Source organism: Acinonyx jubatus, chromosome C2 (assembly GCF_027475565.1).
Source record: "Acinonyx jubatus isolate Ajub_Pintada_27869175 chromosome C2, VMU_Ajub_asm_v1.0, whole genome shotgun sequence".
NCBI classification, from domain to species: Eukaryota; Metazoa; Chordata; class Mammalia; order Carnivora; family Felidae; genus Acinonyx; species Acinonyx jubatus.
The window spans coordinates 83,025,034-83,045,696 of record NC_069384.1 but is presented as its reverse complement, the minus strand read 5'-3'; the positions used below and the strand labels follow the sequence as shown (position 1 = coordinate 83,045,696).

The 20,663-nt window shown below is 33.9% G+C and overlaps 1 protein-coding gene across 7 annotated transcripts in view; it reads left to right on the top strand.

Moving 5' to 3' along the window:
* The window catches only part of ATP11B (ATPase phospholipid transporting 11B (putative)), a 128,469-nt gene extending 108,295 nt beyond the window's left edge, over nucleotides 1-20,174 (top strand). For 3 of the 7 annotated variants that reach the window (XM_027061356.2, XM_053221174.1, XM_053221180.1), the window contains 2 exons: nucleotides 10,086-10,219; nucleotides 15,045-20,174. In XM_027061356.2, the coding sequence (XP_026917157.1) occupies nucleotides 10,086-10,219; nucleotides 15,045-15,126 (216 nt within the window). In that variant the 3' untranslated portion in view covers nucleotides 15,127-20,174. The other 4 variants (XM_053221178.1, XM_053221175.1, XM_053221179.1 and 1 more) reach the window with 4 other exon arrangements.
* The last annotated feature ends 489 nt before the right edge of the window (nucleotides 20,175-20,663 follow it).

Below are 20,663 nucleotides of genomic sequence, written 5' to 3'. Positions count from 1 at the left end.
TTTTTTTTACTTTTGGCACTTTTCAGTTTCTCGCCGTCAGTATCTTGTGTATTCTTAATATGTTTTTTTAATTGTTTTTTATTCTCAAAGTTTCTAATCTATGTTCATTTGATCAAGCAAATGGCTTTGACAAAGCAATGCTTAAGTAATGGCTTTTATAACTCTGAGTTCATAATTTTGAGCTGTTCTAAAGTTTTATCAAACTTTTTGATTTTATTTTTACTATCTTCCAGATTTTTGATATATTCTACTTTGAATTACAAAGGTGTAATAATTGTACATGAACATAAAAATGGGTGTTTAAGTGGTAGTCACCTAAATTTTATGTTTAAAACAAGAACTAAAATCAAAACAAACTTGAAGATTTGCCTTCACCTTTGGTTGAGTCAAATATGTATAACACATGTTATCCATATGTGCCTTTCTGAAAACAGTGGGTATTTATCACATTTTTGAACATCTAATTATTTAACTCTAAGGCAGTAGGAGAGCTTGTTACTTAAAAGAACACTCTGACAAACTCTTTTGTTAAGTAAAGATAAGTTTTGTTTTGTAAATGATCTTGCCATTTTTATGAAATCGTATTTTCACATATCATGTTGGCTTAAATCAAGCCATGGTTTTTTTTGTTTGTTTGTTTTTGAGCAATAATAGACTTAAAAACAATTGGGTAAGGATATCATAAATTAGAGAGATCCCAGGTTCTGTAGCAATGTGCTAGGGTAGTCAACTTAACATTCATCTATGAAAAGAACACAGTGAGAGCAGGTATATGATCAGGTAGCCTTTGCTGCAAGCCACTCTCCAGTCAGATGGTGTAGCAAAAGGAAGAGCCCTGTTGGGAAGACAACAGCCCTGGATGTTAGTGATGCCCTTGGCACTGCGGCTTATGTGTCCTAACCTAATTAGTTCATCTCTGAGTCTCCAGGTCCTTTACCTGTCAGATGATCATTTTATGTACTGTGGTCTGTTAACTTATTGTCAGCATCAGAAAACAAAAAGAAATACTATGCTCAACCAAAGGCCAGGCAGAAATACCAGGTGTTTAAATGAGCAGTGAGTGACCACTACGTGGGCATTTGCTCCTAGCTGCATGAAGAACAAGTGTTCATATATATCTGTCTGCTGCTGCATCCTGTGAATTTTGAATGCATCTTGTTCTTGAACTGCATTAAATAGTTTTTCTGGGTGTGATCCATGGTAGCTTAATTGTTTATTGTTGTGGCAAAAAAGTTGTGCAGATATAAAATATCTTTAAGAGCCTTCAAATCTTTAATCAAGTTAGTACTTCTTAAGAACCATTAATACGAAACTATTAACTTTTTTTAATGAAAGAAAACTCATTTTGAGTATTTTCCCATCCCTTATATTATAGCCAAAGCTATAATAATAATAATAAGCCGTCTTTACATAAGCTTACTGTACTCTTGAAACCAAGGACTTCTCCTTCATTTTTTATATATGTAAGACATTCACCGTAGCATTTTTTTTTCACAGAAATAATTATTGGTCAGTCCTAAGACTGAGAAAACACATAGAAATAAGGAAAATTTTGTTTTTTATTCATTGAGGACATCTTCTTGTAATTTAAAAAAGATTAAAATTAGTATGGCTATAGGCACATACTCCTGAGAAGAATATAGAAACAGCAAAGAATAAAAATTTGTGTAAATTAGTTAGCACTCACTAAAAAATATATATTTCAAATTAAAGATTAAATTAATTTTGTTAAAAAATTAAATCAAGCCCCCTGCCCCTTACCCACATGTCTGACATTTGAAGGCCATGTGAATGAGCCTTCTACTCTGCTGATGTTCACTTGGAGTAGAAAAGTCTTTTAAGAAGGGAGCATAAGGGTTGTGAAAGTGGGCATACATACCTTTGCAATAAGAACCCTAAATCTTGGTGACAAGGAATTTAATAGAAGGAGTTGAATTTCAGTGAAGGAAATCTGGTTTTAAATTAATTTTGTGCACTGGAAAATCATGGCTTAATTTTGTGTGCTTTGTTGTATTCCCCTAAAGAAGCTGCCATTAGCTCTCTTTTGTGACGATAAATGAATGCGGTGTTGTATGAACATTCATTTGTGCCTCGCAGATTGCAGACCCCAACTTGCTGTTTTGATTCTAAACCTATTATACAGTGAGAGTATTGTTCTGTAATATGAGACTTGTTGCTTTTCTGTCCTTCCAGATGGAAGAAGATAAGGGTTCAGTCAGCTCAGCATATGAATTTGCTGAAAGCAAGCACAGAGGGGAGGACAGTAGGCACCTGCTAGCTGAGGCTTGCAGCCAGCAGGACAGTTCTTGCGTGCACTAGGTAGTACTGCGCTGGACCTGCCTGGGGACATATCCGCTAAGTTCTCATGCTTGGGGCATGCTGTGGGAGAACTGGCCTGACTCCTAGTTTTTATTTCACTAATCCTTCATTGTTCCTCATGTGTTTACTGTTTTTGTTGACTTGTCTTCCTTTTTTGTGATCTTTACATTTTTTTATGTCCATCTCTGAATATTTTACTAGTCTCTCTTTGGAGTTACAGTGTTAAATCCTACTTCACCTCAGATTCTAACCTAGTAAGGTATTCTCACAACCTATTCAATAAACTATTTCTTTTTACTTCTTTTGAAAGTATGTCATGCTATTTCTGTTATTTCTGAAATCAGTTTTCCCATTTGAAGTGGTAGTTGTGCACCATTTTATGCATCTTAATATAGTTAGACACCAGATTACTTGTCTAGGTCTGGAGTTAAATGATCAGATGAGTGAGTGCTTAGAGGTACTGAATAATTTTCTGTTGACCGATAGTCCTCAGATTCTCACTTCTTTTCATAAACTTTCCTGGTTATATCTTTGTCCTAAAAAAGTATGAATTGATGAGGACTTGATTCATTCACCTCTTGAGGAGTAAATCCTGACAACCACTTCTAGACCTAATTAGGATATGCAGAATATTTTGATTGGTAGTAATTAGTAGTTACTAATTATTATTAGTACTCACTACTAATAATTATATTTTTGCTCGGGTTATTTGCCTTTTATATATTATAATTATTGGTCAAGAAGGTACTATTGTCTCATTTGGGATAAAACCTCATAAATGGTGAAACTTTGAAACAAAGCTACTTGAAAATTATAAATCTTAACTGTACCATGGAATCAGACCATAGAACAAGTACGTAATTTCAAAAATCTGAATTATTCTGGGAGACATATTTTTAAAGTTAGATTACTTTAGTGAACTGCTCTAAATGAAAAATGTTGATTAATTATTTCATTGTTATTATTACTATTAATTGAAAAGAAATTCAAAACAATTCTCAACTTTTGTTTTGGGATGCTCTATATAATTATTTTTGGTATATATTTATCTGGTATTCTGCTTTGATAAATATAGAAAAATTCTTAACTTTTAAAATATGCCCTGATTGAGCCACAAGGAAAACTCAGCTGACGAGGTCTCTGGGTAAAGAGGGGGAGCTGGCCTGGATTTATATTATGTCCTAGATAATCTACAAAACAGATAATCCACGTGGGACCTGATTAGACTAAAACTATAAAATTATTCCTGTCCTTTGTGATAAAAGTTCCCCAAAGGTTCAAGTTCAAGTGGATATTTCATGAGACATGGATCTAGTCTGCTTTGCTTTCATATGTCCATTAAAATGTATGATACAGTTGAGAGTTGAGTTCTTAGAATGCCCTAATAACAGGGGCCTTGTTATGATTTCTTTTACAAAGGGGTGATAAGTGAGTTTTCTCATCATCCTGTGATAGTTGGTCTTTCTTCCTGTAAACAAGATGATAGAAGAACCCTGTTTCAGTGAATAAACAAGATGATAGAAGAACACAGTTTCAGTGAATATGATTTTAGTAAAATTGCTGGGGGTATTACCCTGATCTGCAATTTTTATTTATTTATTTTTTTTTGCATATCTTTCATTGTTGAATGAAATATACCTTGAATATTTTTCTTATATGGTTTTCTGCCTTTGGCATGTATTTTGAGATAAAAATCACTTCAAAAAAATAAGTATTATATAATATCCCTCTTCTGTTTTTTCTGCCTTGAAATAGCAGTTGTTTTCCTCTAATCAAAATTTGGTCAGCTTTGTCAGATCAGGCAGAGGATGATGCTGAGCCCTAAATGTTGTCATGGGCTAGGGCTTTCTAATCATCTCCCTCCCTTCCACTGTCACCTGCCTCCTTGGCTTCCATTGTTTTGTCATTTCTCTGTCACTGGATTCCTGGCCTGTTCTGGATGCTCTCTTTCCAGCTGTGCTGTAAGGATGTCAACAGGATGTTAGGACTATTGACCTTTCTCATTGTGCACCTGGATGCTTAAGCCCCTGCCTGAAACCTGCCACCACCCCAAACAAAAAAACATTTTAAATAGTTTCAGCCAACAAGTCACCTTCCTCTTCTGTGACAAAGATGCTTCTAGCACTGTCTCATTTAATAAAGAAGTGAACAACAAAGGAACAGAAAACCTTAATGGCCTGTATTCAGTTGTTTGCCACTAAAAGCTACACTTTTCTGAGTAAAATTTCTGTGAGGAAATAGAATTGAACATTTTAAAAAACAAATAATACTAAGGCTGCCATGAGTAGCAGGACCTGGCTGCATACCTGATAAGTACAACACTTTACAAAATTAATGTTATTTTCAAATCTGTGCTGACTTATTTGAGCAACTTCTTCATCTGGAGGTTGAAATGAAGAAAAATATTAGCGTTGACATTATTTCTACCAAACAGTTATCCTCTGACATTCTCTGGATGATTGATACTTAGAAAACTGAATCCTTAACATCAGCTGTACCATGGCTTAGTTCATTAATTAGTGCTATTCTGATTTACTCTCTCCATGAAAATTGGTGATTTTTCCATTTTTTACAGATACGGATACTCTTCTTCACTTAAATTTCAAATTCCTAGTCAGATACTGTTATTTATGTTGCAGCCACCTCATTAAAATAAAGGGGACTCAGTCTTTTTGAAACTAGAATAAACCAAATTATTAAAATAAGCATACCTGATAGATGTAATTCTTACCGTATGCTTATTTTAATAGTTAAATTTAGGCAATACATACAGATGTAAATCTCCTTTCTGGAGATACCTAAAGGACAGTATGGAGGTATTTAAATTTATAACCACCCAAAGCTGTTTGTTTTACTTGAGGAAAAGGAAAAGAGGGAAGGGAGCATAGAGGAGTGAACGGGAGCTTGAGGCATGTTATGGAGAAACAGGCCTTGAGTAAGAGACAGCAGTCTTCCAAGTGCCATCACCAAACAGCTCTTGCAATTCTGAATAATGAGATGAAGCCATTATTTGTTTTAGGGGTTTTATTATTCTTAATCAAATTTGGGAATTAGTAATATTGGATGATTTTTTATTTCACATTAAAAAGAAAAACATTTCCTTGAACACAACCTTTTTTCTTTTCATAATTAGTTTCCAAGTATCTCCTTTAAGACTTTACAAGATTCTCACTTTGATTATATATTTATTATAAAACTGTTTTAAAGGCAACAGAACATATACGGTTAATAGTTTACTAATTCTTATTTAAACTTTAAAAAACTATTTGACTTGATAGGTAAGATAGCATAGAAATGACTAATTTAGAGATGTATGACAATTTTCTAACATTTAGAAGAGTCAAGAAAGAAAGAAGATATATAGAAACAGAAGCACTAAGAGAAACTTTTAAATGTTTACTATCACTGACATGAAAATAATGGAATAAGAGCAGTGAGTCAGAATTTATCTCAAAAGGCAAGTTCTGTAAAGATGAAAATTTTTCTTAATCATACATAGTCCTATTGAATGCCCATAGTTTTTTGCTGGGCAGCCCTTCTAGCTCTAAGGTATGTGGCCATTCCTGGGAAGCAAGTGCAATAGAGAGTGTCTTACCAATAAATCAAAATTTCTGGTAAAATAAAATGCCACCAGGTAGAGTCTCACTCCCATTACTTTGCTTTTTTTTCTTTTCTTGTATTTATAAGCTGTCCGAAAAAAGAAATAATTGCCTCTCCTTACTTTGAATGAAATGAGATTTAAATGCTCCATCCTTTTCCTACACCCCCCCCCCCCCCCCCGTTAGTTATACTGGCAGCTGTGGCTGCATGTACTCTGGCTGGGCTCCCAGATCCTGAATATGAGATCAAAGATAGATATATATATATATATATAGATATATATATATATAGATATATATATATATATCTATATATATATATATATATATATATATATATATATATGGGAAAGTGGTAGAGCTTGGGAGTTTGCTAGAGAACAGTGTAGTTTTTTATATAGATAGCAGCTTTACACAACTAACCAGCATTCAGCATTTTTAAAGCAGCCAGGGTTTGTATATATTATACATATTATAATATATATTATATATGTAATATATATAAAATATATATATTTTAGCTTAGTTCAAAAGGTGATCTGAAGAAGTCATTTCTTTATAACATTTTTGATATTTCAAGATGTTTACTCTCTCTGGGATTGTCCATGTATTAATACCTTTTCTTAGATTTTAAAGTGAAAGGTTATGAGTACAAAATAAGATTATTACCTAAAGTTAGATCCTGGCTTAAGCAGTATTCTACACATATGGAGCACTCAAATGCTGCTGACATTATGGATATCCTCTTCAGTGAATCCTTGTCAGTTGAATATCAGCTATATTATATAAGCAAAACACAAGTTGTTATATTAAGAAATACCAGGCAGACTCCTCATTTCTCTCTAGTTTCTAGTCTAGTTTGGTGTTCCCTAGCCAAATGTGAAAGACCGGTTTGTTTTCTTGCTTTGTTGTTTTTAATTTCCAATCTATCACGGACCAATAATTTCATAAAATGCAATAAAAATTAGTTACAGTTGACCATTGAATAATGTGAGGGTTAGAGGCTTACTGACCCCTCATGCAGTAAAAAATCCACATGTAACTTTTGACTCCTCAAAAACCTAACTAATAGCAAACTGTTGACTGGAAGCCTTATCAACAACATGAAGTGCCAATTAACATATATTGTATGTTGTAGATATTATGTATCACAATAATGTTTTCACAGTAAAGTAAGCTAGAGAAAAAAATCACAAGGAAGAGAAAATAACATTTGCAGTACTGTACATGTACTTATTGAAAAAAAATTTATGTGTAAGTGGACCATGCAGTTCCAACCCATGTCGTTCAAGGTCAACTGTACTAGGAAATGAAATTTAAAAGATAAATAAAATAAGCCTTGATTTTAAAATTAGTATTAGATTCGGCAGTTATAAAAGTATTCTGTCAAATTGCCATAAAATATTTTAACCTTTTATTCTTAGAGATCTGAAACACTTACCTCCTCATAGGCCAGTAAAAAATGTTTTCCCCAATCAACACTGATCCATGGATCACACTTTGAGTGGCACTGGTCTCTTTGCAAGGAAGCAGGCATAACAGCTACTTTCTTACACTGAGACTAAACATGTGCTGAATACACATCATACTTTTCTACCCACACATAGTTACTCATTCTCTTCACCTAACAGCTACTGAAATCCCGCCCAGTTTTCAAAATGTGTTCCAGATGCCATCTTTTCCGTCAAATCTTTCATGCCCTCCCACCAATACCACAGCTTTCCTCCTCTTTTTTAGTATTTGTAGTTTGCCTCATACCATAATTATAAGAAGGCAGCATAAGAGCATGATAAAGAGTTGTGGGCTGTGGAATTAAAGAAACCAAGACTCAAGCCTCAGCCAGGGTGCTCTTGAACAAATTCTTAGCTTCTCTGTTTCCTCATCTGTAAAATGTTTCTGAATATGGTGCTTATCCCTAAAGTTTCTTATGAGTTTTAAATGAGAATAATCCATGAGAAGCATCTTAATAGTGACTGGCACATGCACAGTAAGTATTCCATTAATGGAACTGCCATTATTATTTTTTCCTGACTTATCTCCCACCTTTTTCCCTTATTAACTTATTAACTCACTAGATTGCCGTCTCCTATAAGAACCAGTACAGTGCCTTGTTCAGTAAGTTAAAGTTTAATTTAAGTGCTTATACTATTTAAATTACACAAGCAAGCAGTGGAATAGAATCCAGAAAGAGACTACTGATAGCTGGAGAGGTGAGGGAGGTTTCATGGAGATGATAATATTTAAACTGAACTGGGTGTAGGAGTCAGCATTCTGACTCTTTGGTGACCAGTCCTGACATACGCCCAGAGGCAAGGAACACTGCATAGGTTGGCTGTGTGAAGACTGTACAGGAGCATTGGCAAGTTGAGCAGGAAAGGTAGCCTGAGGTCAGGTTACAAAGGGCCTTAAGGCCTCCTTGTTGTATTGTAATTTTTTGAGCATGTGCGGGCTTTAGAATCCTGTTTCCTGTAGAGGGTGATTTTGAGATGGAGGAAAACAGAGCCCAAGGAGGAAACTGAGAGACTAATGAAATCTTATTACTTAAACCAACATTTCCTAAACTGTTCCTCTGAATATTAATATTCTTCCTAGTGTTGACTGATTCCTAGGGGCGGCGGGTGTGGGGGAAAAGTTTTACTTTGAAAAAACAAGTTTGAGAATTCGCACTATGTCTGGCTCTCCCCCTGGAGATTGACCACACATCCTGACTTATTGACAACGCTTTGCTCAATAAGTCTATTTAGACCATCACTGAACTGTTTCCCAAACTTAATTAATAGGCCATGGAACTTTTTTTTCATGAAACATCTGTAAAACATCTCTCAAAAGGTTAAGAAACAATACCATAAACAGTCCTAAACCAAGGGTATTGTGATGAAAGAACAAGTAAAACTTGGCTACTTCTCAGTGCTTAGCAGATCCTAGGACATTGGTGCAATCAGGTAATTGCCAAACAGGAACTGTGTTGTCTCACAATGCCTGCTATCTGGCAGAATTACTCTGAGCAGTGAGTTTGCAGACCTCACCCACTGCTTATGGTCAGAGTGCCAGGTTATTTATGTTCCATCATATTTGTCTTCTGTCCATCGTGAGCGTCTGTCCCCTGTCTGTCCCCTGTTGCCATGCCTACCCTCAACACTTGGTGATTCCCAACCTTTGTGAATTGCAACACTCTAATAAATGTATTTTCATTGTTCTCCCTCCTCTATACTTTCCAAAGATTTGTTGTACAGTATGTTATATATGTAAAGGAAAGTGAATGAAAATAAGTTTGTTTAAAATAATAACCCCTGAGAAATTTAGGAGTGTCCTTGTCTGTGTCAAAACCAGGGTTGGGATTCATTGGGGTATGTGGTCATACCATTTTTTCCCCTCATTTTAACAGGATTAAAATTAGTAGTAGTAATGGCTTTAAGTTATTTTGCTGGGTTATTTATGCCTGAATTAGTATAAATCTTGCATACCTTCAGAAATTAATAAAAGTCCTAATAGTAGTAAGTCACTTGTTTAAGAGATTTTAGTACATCTACCATTAATTTTTTTAAAGCAAGATAAGCTGATTAGGGGCATAATTGGCTCTTATTAGTTGCTTAGCAAATTTAAGGTAAATGATGCTTTTTTCAAGGATAATTATGGAGTGCATATATATAGAGTGCTTAGAATTTGGCACATAGTAAACACTACGTATTTTCTACTATTGTTGTTGAAGATTGGGGTTAGATCCTGCCTGGTTGTTATTTCCCAGTCTTCAAAATGGTTCACACTCCACTTTTCTCAATTGCTAGACATTTGTAATTGAAATTACAGGAGCATTTCACATAAACAAAAACTCAAAGAAGAATTCGAATTCATTCAATTTGAATGAGTGATGTAAATCATTTTGACTAAAATAAATAAGATATAAAATCCAAAATCTTTGCATATTTAAATAATATCCAGCCACTTATTTTTATATAATTATTTTGTTTGACTTCTAATTTAGATCACAGTGCCTTTTAAGCATTTTTGAATATTACTCTTAGAGCCCTTCATCCATTTCCATGTTATAGAAAACATATATGTATATACATTACATTTGGTTTTAAAGTGCTTGTTGTAATTTTTTAATGCTTTTTGGAAATCCAAATCTGTAAATAACTTAATTTTTTTCTGCTTCAACTCCTTCAGCTTATTAAAGCAAATTCAAGTATCAAGTGCTTGGACTCCATGTGCTGTTTCTCAGAAGGAGAAACAGCGTGCGCATCTGTTGGAAGAATGCTGGAACGAGTAGTAGGAAGATGTAGTCCGACCCATGTCAGCAGGTGTGAAATTTCTTTAAGTAGCCTTTGCTGCAGATGAGTATCCTATAAACTGGAACAGGATGAACCTGCATCTCTAGATACCTAATAAATCAGCCGCTGGTTTTTACCAAGTGAAGCGGGGAAGTGTGCTATTTATTATCATTCTTTGATGGTAGATTTCACTTTGTGGCCTTGGGGTAGAGGGCTCTTTCGCTAACAAAGGAAGAGAAAGCACCTTTGAAGAGACTTCATCTAATGAACGAAACATTTTGCTTTACAATCTTTTTAAAATGTGCTGAATAGGTATGGTACTCTTATTTGGTTTTTATAACTTTCTTTTTTTGATTATACCTTATATTACTGTTTTATTTCCTGTATTTGTTTTTTGTTTGTTTTTTGTATTTACAGAATAGTCTACATATAATAGTGAAATCGAAGGATTTTGCTTCTCTTACTCTTCGTGTATATTTTCTGGTCAGTCATTTGAGACTTTGAGGTGTTTATAAACACAAAGGCTGTATTACTGCTCTCCTATACCATTCTATTTCTGTGATGAGGTTTTTTAAATGAGTTGTGATTTGTTTTTGCTTTTTTTTTTTTTGCTTGGTATTCATGGTCTAACTAAAAGTTTAGATAAGTTAGGGATACCGGGTGGCTCAGTTGGTTAAGCATCTGACTCTTCGTTTTGGCTCCGCTCATGATCTCACAGTTTATGCAATTGAGCCTTCAGCACAGAGCCTGCTTAGAATTCTCTCATTCTCTCTCACTCTCTCTGCCCCTCTCCCACTCATGCTCGCTCTCTCACATGCTTTCTCTCTCTCAAAATAAATAAATAAATGTTAAAGAAAATTTTTTTAAGTTGGTAAGTTAGACACTTTAAATTATGGTGTAGAAGAATCTTAGCATTTCTGTCCCCTCCCAAATCTGTTTCTTCAATTAGATTTATCAGTGCTCGCTTTTGTGGATCATAACAAAAAATGCCATTTTTTTGGCAAATGCCACTTAAATTTATTTAAAAGTGAAATGGATTCATAAATTTTCTTCATAAATTTTCCCGAGAGACACACTATTTAGGTGATATTAAAAAGTAAAAGTAACTTTTTTCACACTTAGGTATTCTTAATGTGAATTATATCATAGTCCTAAAATGAGAGTAGTAATGCGCTTGTACGCCTGAGGAGTTATAGATGGGCAGGGGTAGACAGACGGCGATTTCCATTGTCCAGCGTGTACCACACGAATAATCACTTTCTACATGTGCCATGGCATGGAAAAGGTTGGAAAGTACCGCAGGAGCAGGGAATAAAGGGTGGAGGAGGCCCTATAATCTAATAAAATAATTTTTCATATTTGCTTAGCTTTGTGTTTTAAAAATGAATAAATACCATTCATATATCATAAAATTCAGGTAACATTTACTGGTGAACTTATTAGTTCCCATTTTGCCTTTAGTTAATGGCCATGTCTTTATGGTACAGTTGCATTTATAAATAGCATTCTTATGTTAATATAATGTCTGTGGTTTCAGTCTCCATTTATTGATTATAACATGTGATCAAAAATATTTCCACAATGCCGTGGTATCATTTTGTAGTCATTTTATTCCACATAAAAGAATTACTACGAAGAGTTAAACTTACTGGCACTTCTGTATTATGACTTCCACAATTGTATTGTAAAGTGCATTACAAGAAAGAAGCTCTGTTATGTACCCAAGCCACCAAGTTTTCCAAAAGAAGTTCCCGAAAGACCCACTTTACAATATTATTTTACTTATTAAGACAGCTTTACTATACAGAACTAAGGTGGGAGTTAGACTAAGAGACAACTATAGAACTTCCACATAATTTTTTAAATTTCTATTTCAGCAGGAAGTTCTCTTTAATGACAGTATACATCTTCACTATTGAAAAACTACAATCAGGGGTGCCTGGATGGCTCATTCAGTTAAGTGTCTGACTTTGGCTCAGGTCATGATCTCACAGTTTGTTGGGAGCCCCGCATCAGACTCTGTGCTGATGGCTCAGAGCCTGGAGCCTGCTTCAGATTCTGTGTTTCCCTCTCTCTCTCTCTCTGCCCCTCCTCCACTTGTGCTATCTGTCAGAAATAAATAAATAAATATTTTAAAACTATAATTAATTTTAAATAAGCCAAAAATATTTTTTTGCTCTATGTACTGACTTTTTTGTATACCAGTAATTCAGGTTATATGCCCCCATTTTTCTTTACGTAGCCATTTTTATACTGCATTATCCCTTTGAACCTGCCCTTGGAATTATGGGACTTATTTCGGCACATGAAGGTGACTGTTATCATCTGTACTTTTTCTCACTTAAAATTGTATCATAATATTTTCTTTTGTAAGACTATTTTTTTTACTTTCCTAATAAAATGTTTAACAGTAATATCTTATTTGACAGACTATAAATACTTTTCCAAATACTTTCAAAATATTTTTGTCTAACATCTCAGGTTATGTTATTGGTTAGTACTGTCATTATCCCCCTTTTTTCTTCAAACAAATAATCTAAAAAGTCTTTTGAAATCTGTTTGTATTTTCTAGTGGATAAAAATCGATACAGTATGAGAAAACCACTTAGTGCTTTTCAAAGGACTATATGAAAATTGCCTTAGATCCATTAACATTAGAGTTAAACTTTGAAAGTCATTTTGATATGTAGAGTTTTGTTTTTGTTTTACATAATTGTGTTAGTGAAATATGTTCGACATTTCTGTTTTGATTTTGGAATAGCCTCTATTCTACATTTCTATTTCATGTCTAACTTAAAAGGTAAAGCAAGGCTGATACTTCTGTTACAAATTGTAGAATCCCTTGGTTATTTGTTCCATTAACCTATTAAACATAAAAGGTAATGAGCATCACTTAAGAAATACAACTAGTGCTTTCATATGACATGTTATTCAGCTGATTAAACTTCTACCATCCAGGCACAGAAATTCTTACATCTTATTAGTTAATGTTTTCAAAGGAATATGCCATATTGCAAGCTTGGTTTCAAATGTAGCATCATGGTGCTCTACAAAGGATATACCATCTTGTACACTAAAGGGCTGTACTTCAGCAATAAATGATTTTCTGTATGCATTTTACCAAGTTACTTTATCCTAATCAAAACTATTTTCGGGGCGCCTGGGTGGCTCAGTCAGTTGAGCGTCCAACTTTGGCTCAGGTCATGATCTCACAGTCCGTGAGTTTGAGCCCCGTGTTGGGCTCTGTGCTGACAGCCTGGAGCCTGCTTTGGATTCTGTCTCCCTCTCTCTCTGCCCCTCCCCTGCTCATGCTCTGTCTCTCTCTGTCTCAAAAATAAATAAAAACATTTTTTAAAATAATTTTTTAAACTATTTTCTGAATAGAAAGGAGTTAATATGTAGCTCCAGTATTTAATGTTCTGTCAAATAGGATATTTAACATCTGAATGCACATGTGTGCTTTGAAAAGATCAAACAAAGGAAGCCTTACCTAATAAAATTCTTCTATGTAAGCAATGGTTGGGAAAGAGGAAAGCCTGATATAAAGTACTGGCAATTTGGGAATGGAATCTTGACTCCCGATAATTAGGGTGTTGGCAGTTATGTTTTGTCTTGTGTGTCTAAGTGTGTCTTTTCTTGGATAAATACTTACTCTAAGAAATGTTAATAATCTCATTTCATTCATTTATTTTACAAATACTGAGTGTCTACTATGTGCCAGGTGCAGTTTAGGTACTAGACAGAGGGTGGTGAACAAGCCCTTCCTTAAACTAAGGTGTTTAAGGTTTTCTGGAAACTAATAAAATTAGAGAACCTGTAAATTACCAGTATGGTTTTGTTGCTTATTTGTGTTCCTCTTTGACAACTTTGTAAAATTTCTAGGTTCCAGACTTTCATTATGACTGTACTTGCTTAATTGATTTAAATAACAGAATCTCTAGGAAACAGTGGATATTTAATAAGAGTGAGTTTAAGAGCCACTTTAAATGTTGGTCTCTTCCTCTAACATTTTTTTTTTAAGGAAAGTGGGAACCCTGAAAAAAGTTACATAAAATGTATTGATTTATTGTTTAGTGCTTTTAGTCTTCTAAGAAGAGCCACCTTTGGCTTGGTAATCCTGATACTGAACTTGAAATATAGGTTAGGCTATTTTAAGCCTAGAAGGCTAGTTTGGGTCTAGAGTTATTTTAGCTTAAATTAATAGAGCTGCAAATAAAGTAATTAATTGCTTTTAGGTTTTATCATTCAGACAGTAGTTAACTTTTCCAGACCACTACAGGTTTATTCTCAGTTAAGTGAAAACCCTACTGAGTTACAGCTGTCTTTGATATCTATTGAATAAACCATTTACTGCGTTCAAGCTAATTACACTAAAATCTTTAGAATAGAATTTATAGCTGAAAAGAAATTATGTAATATGAACATATTACTATTTCATTCCAAAGCTTTTGGTAAGTGGGATGTTTGTTTGCTTCTGTAATGTCACAATATAACCTAGTTGCTTTTTAGTAAAACTGAATGTGCATAACTCTTAGTAACATACTTATTTCTTATTGAATTGTGAAGATTTTAAGAGCATCTCATGCTTTACTACCTGTAGGAATTGTTTTAAGGCTAATGAATGTCTGAATTTTGGCTAATATTTTATATAATGACTAGAGCATTATTTTTTCCAAGTTTTTGTACAATATAAATAGACTGATTCGGTGCTAGTATGAATAATTTCTCTTTAACATTTAAAAACAAATCAATAAGTGATTATTTTAATATTCAAATTGCATTTTAGAGTAAATTTTTTTTCTCACGTAAAACATAGGTCCTGGTGAGCCAAACTTTTCTCTTATTGTTACTTTAGATCATGGAGTGCATCGGATCCTTTCTATACCAACGACAGGAGCATCTTGACTCTCTCCACAATGGACTCCTCTACTTGTTAAAGGGGCAGTAGTACTTTGTGGGAACCATTTCAACTCCTTTCCTAAAATTCAGTGTGATCACCGTGATAATGGCCACACTAGTTCTGCAGAATTACTTTCTGAAATTTCAAATATTTCATACTCATTCAGAGTTATAATGGCAAACAAAAAGCATTAACACAAACCCCTTTCAGCTCCCCTAACTTAAATCTGAACGTGTCACAATTCGTGAAACAGATATTTTCCATCTCTTTGGGTTGTTCCTCGTGCTTATGGGACTCCTAATGGCATTTCAGCCTCTTGCTAAGGCCACTATATTTTAATATCAAGGTAGAAAAGGGAGGTAATTCCTAGTCAATTGTATTTTTTAGTATTAGCTTGGTTATTGAGTCTTCTATTCAGATCTGCTTCTGTAAATTATGCTGAAAAGTTTGCCTTGAAAACTCTATTTTTTTATTAGAGTTATATTTGAAGCTTTTCATGCGAAAAGTTAATGTGAATAGAAAGGAATTTTGGTCGCTCAGTGACCCATGTTGTTAATTCATTAGTGCTTTCTAAGTTCACAGAGCAAATTAGGAGAATGCATTTCCCACCATTATTTACTGCATTATGGGTAGTAACTATATACCAGTACCAAACTTCTCTAAATACTGTAACACAACCAGTAAAATTAACCACATACATGCAAAGGGTATATTATATATATAAATCAGGAATCAAGTCCATCCACCAAATTTCAAATTGATGTTTACTATATTTTTGTGACAGAATACGAAGAACCTGTAGTGGGTAAATTACATACCATTAGCATATTATTTAATGTGTTTATCATTGGATCTTTTGCATGCTTTAATCTGGTTAATATATTTAAATTTGGGTTTTTTTCCCCTCTCTGAAGAAGGCTCTGTTTATAGTATTTTCTGACACTGTTGTAAAGTTCAACTATATCAATAAAAAACAAGTTTGGACAGTATTTAAATATTGCAACTATTTTTAATTATATAAATAAAAATATTAGGGTAATTAAATCAACAAAAAGATAAGAGCCTCTTTCTATGGCTAATTTAGAATTGCTCTTGACTTTCAGTAGCTAGATTATAGAATAAAGGATTTCAGATAAGAATTCTGTTATTTGTAGGATAGTATACGTTATCTAAGTTACGGTAGACTACCATGCAAAGTGAAATCTGTCCAGTGCCCCATTACAAGGTAAATTTTCAGGCATGGCTACAGAATGTAAGTAAAACAAAGTTTAAAATGCTAAATCTTAGGATGTAATGGCAGCGATAAATTAAAATACTAAGAATGGTTAATCAGGTACATACTGCTAAATTAACTCACTGTACCTTCAGTACTTAATTTCCATCCAAGCTTATCATATGATCAGTGTTGTCATTTGTTTTGATAAAAAGTAATGTCATTTTAAAATTTGGAAATGATTATTGGTTAAAGAACTTACCCAGCTGTGAGCACATGATGTGTACATACACATTTAAAATTGTATGGAAATGGCTAAATAAGGTTTTCCAAAATTTTCTTTTGAGAATAAAATAATTCCTTTTTGTAGATTTATTCTGCAACCTTCCACCACTTTCCCATTTCATGAATATCAGATTTCTGGAATTGGGCTGGTAGGGAAAGAATGGTAGAGTCAAGAATTAAGACTTTACCATGTTTGCTGGTGAACTATTTTTTTTTGAGTTTTTATTTTCTTGCTAATATAATGTTTGTTTCAGTAGTGCAAGATACTAGGTTATGAATTTCAGCTTAAATATTAATTTTCATAAATAGCCATTCTTTAAGTCAGATATTCCAAAACTGAGTTTAGCAATATACCGTTATTCCAAAAATACATTAAAGGGATAATACAGTGTACAGTATATACACTTTCCAATTCATGTTCCAGAAGAGGAAATATTGAGAAATATTCAGTGAGGGTAGTTTAGTGGAAGATAACACAGAATTTGCTTTTTCTTAGAATGCCTTATAAAATATTTATATAACAAAGTGACATTTAATAGTCCTGCATCGCATCTACCTTACAGTTTACAGTGTCTGTTTGCCGTCAGCCAAACTGCCGACACTAAACTGCCGACACTCGAGGACTACAAAGCCATCAAGCAGTCTGACCAACTGCAGCAATGCTGGAGATCAGCTAGCCTATGTGGTGCTTAAGGTGTGAGTGAAGTAACTGTCTGCATTCCCCATTTGAAGTTATTTAAGAACTGTACATCAAAGAAACATAAATGGTATCCACTGATATGTTCATCCTACTCTGTTCAAAACCTCTGTTTAAAAGAAAATTATCTTGCAATTGTAAGAAAAGTTTTCTTCATTTATTTAAGAAAGTAACAGTGTTGCCTACAAGCTTTAAATAGTTCTCTAGTGCTATTACTCACATTTTAAAACAGTACATAGCTGGTAATCACAAAAAATTCCCCTTTGCATATTTCTTTAAAATTGTTTGGAAAGTACGATGTTGGCAATTAACTTCCTCTTAAACCTGCCAAAACCAGAGTAAGATTCTGTGCGTGTTTTTGCTACTTGATGATCTCAGATCTGTCTGCCTCACTTTCTTACCTTTGCCTACCTAGTCTGAAGGCCATATCCATGAAGATAGTAGCAGGCACCAAGACAGTTTTCAGAATTGCCCACCAGCTGCTCTAAAAGGTGACTCAGCACCCTGCTTCAGCTTTAGCAAGCGGTAGGTTCGTGGTAGGAATAGAGTATGGGCCAGGAGAACTACAGCTACCAAGCTTGCCATGGAGTTGAGAAGAAAGAAGGGGAGAATTTACAGTCTGAATTTCTCTTAACTACCCTCCTCCTTGGGTCTCAGTCTCCATGATACACAAAGGCTTCCCAGACATAATCGAAACTGGCACTGTCCTGAATAGATTAAACTTAGGCAAATCACCATGTTAGGAAACTGCTTTGCTCTAACCAGATTGTTTCTGCTGTAAGATTGTGAAATTGGGCTTCTCAGAAAAACTTAAGATTCCTATTTGATAGGCAGGAGTCAAGGCCCCTAAAAAAATGTACAGTTAATACCAAAAAAAATTTAAATATGCTACTCTGAAAAGTTATCAGGAGCAGGGGAAATGGGAAAATCATCCATGTTTGTGTTTTCCTGTAAAGATCATTTTGGGGGATGATATAAGCAGGTATTAATAAAACAAACACAACAAAGAGTTGTGTAAAACATGTTTCATTAATTTTGGTCCCCCTTCAGAGACATTTTTATTTCTACCTTGAAATGAGTCATCTATTTTCATAAAAATAGAACATTATTAAAGTGCTGTTTATGTGAGAACACTTGCATGATTTTCCTACAAAAAAAATAGATCACAACTAATGATACGTTTGTAGTAATGGCGATTGTTAGATTTTTATGGGGAATTAGTAGCTGGAAATACTGTAGCCACACTTTAGTTTAAAATTGAGGACCTCAAACACTGTGGCTGTCTAATAAAATCCTTTAAAATTTCTCTGCATTGCTAGGAAATGTAGTTACTTATTGTATAAGCTCTCAGTAATTTTTTAAAGTTCATGAAATTATATTTATTGAATAAAATTTTCCTACATAATTAAAAGTTTTTCCATTATTTGTGCATTTTAAGCCTCTCTCTTATTACAACCAGCCAAAAATTTTTTCGATGAAATTTTATTACATTTACCCTCCATTATAGTACAGTAATGCTTTTATGCCTTTCACTGACTCCAGTTTTCAAAAATCCAGAAGTTTTTGGTTTACCCAGATTTTATAGATCATCACTACAGCTCCTGAAAAGTGGTGTGATAGAAATGTACCAGCTGTAAAGACCAACACACTTCGAACTAGAAATTGCACCACTCATGAAAAGCCAGCCAATATGAATTTGGAAATGAACTATGTGTTTTTTAAAAATATATAACTGATGTAATGTGTATATATATACATATATATGTATATATATTATATATGTGTATGTATATTGTATATGTATGTATATTATATATATGTATATATATTATATATGTATGTGTGTATATATATATGTGTGTGTATATATATATATATATATATATATATATAAAATCTAACCTAATGACAATAATTATTCCTTATGCTTTCTCAGTTGCCAGTTAAAGCACATGTGAAGGTTTAATCTACATTTATTAAAAAGGTATGCTGTTGTATTTGCCCAAGTGTTAGCATATGCAGAGGGTGACAATGTATGATCTGTGTATTTTTATTTCTGAAATGAAATGAGAATACGACCCAGGACAAGTCAAGTTATCTAGGCATGCATCTGTTTTTATTTAAAAAGTAGTTGAGGGTTTGGACTATCTTTAGGGTAACTTCAGACTGTAACTTCTGTGGTACAATATGATGAGTAATGTTCTTACTGAACTAGAAATTTTGGATAAAAAAATAAATGAGCAGCATTTCACCAAAAAAATTAGTGAATCCAGAAACAATTCCAAGTTTTCTTCTGAAGAGCTGACTCAAAGGACAAAGCTATTCTAAATGGAGATAAGTAAACATGTCTCTGTTGAACAGCTCTTTTCAGAATTGGTGGATGGCCCTCTGATGAGTCCGATTTTTTACTCTAAATTTTAAGGGAAAATGATTTGTCTTCAAGTAAAATTTGTGGACAGTGAAGTGCATAGATTTTAGAGTTAACATGCTGTCACCTTTGACAAATCTGTACATGTGTAATCCTTACCCCAACCCAGATAAAGAACATTTCCACCATCTTAGAAAGTTCCCTCGTGCCACTTTCCAATGAATTTATTCCTCCCTTTCTGCCCTTGTAACCATTTTTCTATTTTCTATTGCCATAGATGAATTTTACTTGTTCTTAAGTTTTATATAAATGAAATTTTACATGTTCACTTTTGCATCTGGCTTTGTTCCTCAAAAGACTGAGATTCATCAGTGTTGTTGCATATATCCACAGTTTGTTTCTGTTAGCTACTCAGTAGTGTTCCATTTCACAAACATCTCACAATTTATCCTTTCTCTTGTTTATGGACCTTTGAGTTACTTACAGTTTGGTGTGATTATAAATAAAGCTACTATGAGCATTCTTTGTGAACATGTTTTCATTTCTCTTATGCAATAGCTGTAATTGCCGGATCACAAGGTAGGTTTATGTTTAATTTTATATGAAACTGCTAAAAAGTTTCCCAAAATTATTGTATATGCCATTTCATGAGCACTTGTATGCAATTATGAGAGTTCCAGTTCTATTATATCTCATTTTAATTTGCATGATGACTAATGATGTTTAACTCCTCATATGCTTATTGGCAGTTTTTTGTTTTGGGGTTTTTTTTCATGAAATGTCTGTTCAAGTAGCCATTTTTTCATTAGACTGTCTCATTACAGAATGGTTGGAATCCTTTATAGAAGAATGTAAGTCCTTTGCCAGGTGAATGTATTACTAACATTTCCCCCCAGTCTGTAGCTTGCTTGTATAAAGTCGAACCTTGAAAAACATGGGTTTGAAATACATGAGTCAGCTTATATATGGATATTTCACAGTACTATAAATGTATTTTCTCTTATGATTTTC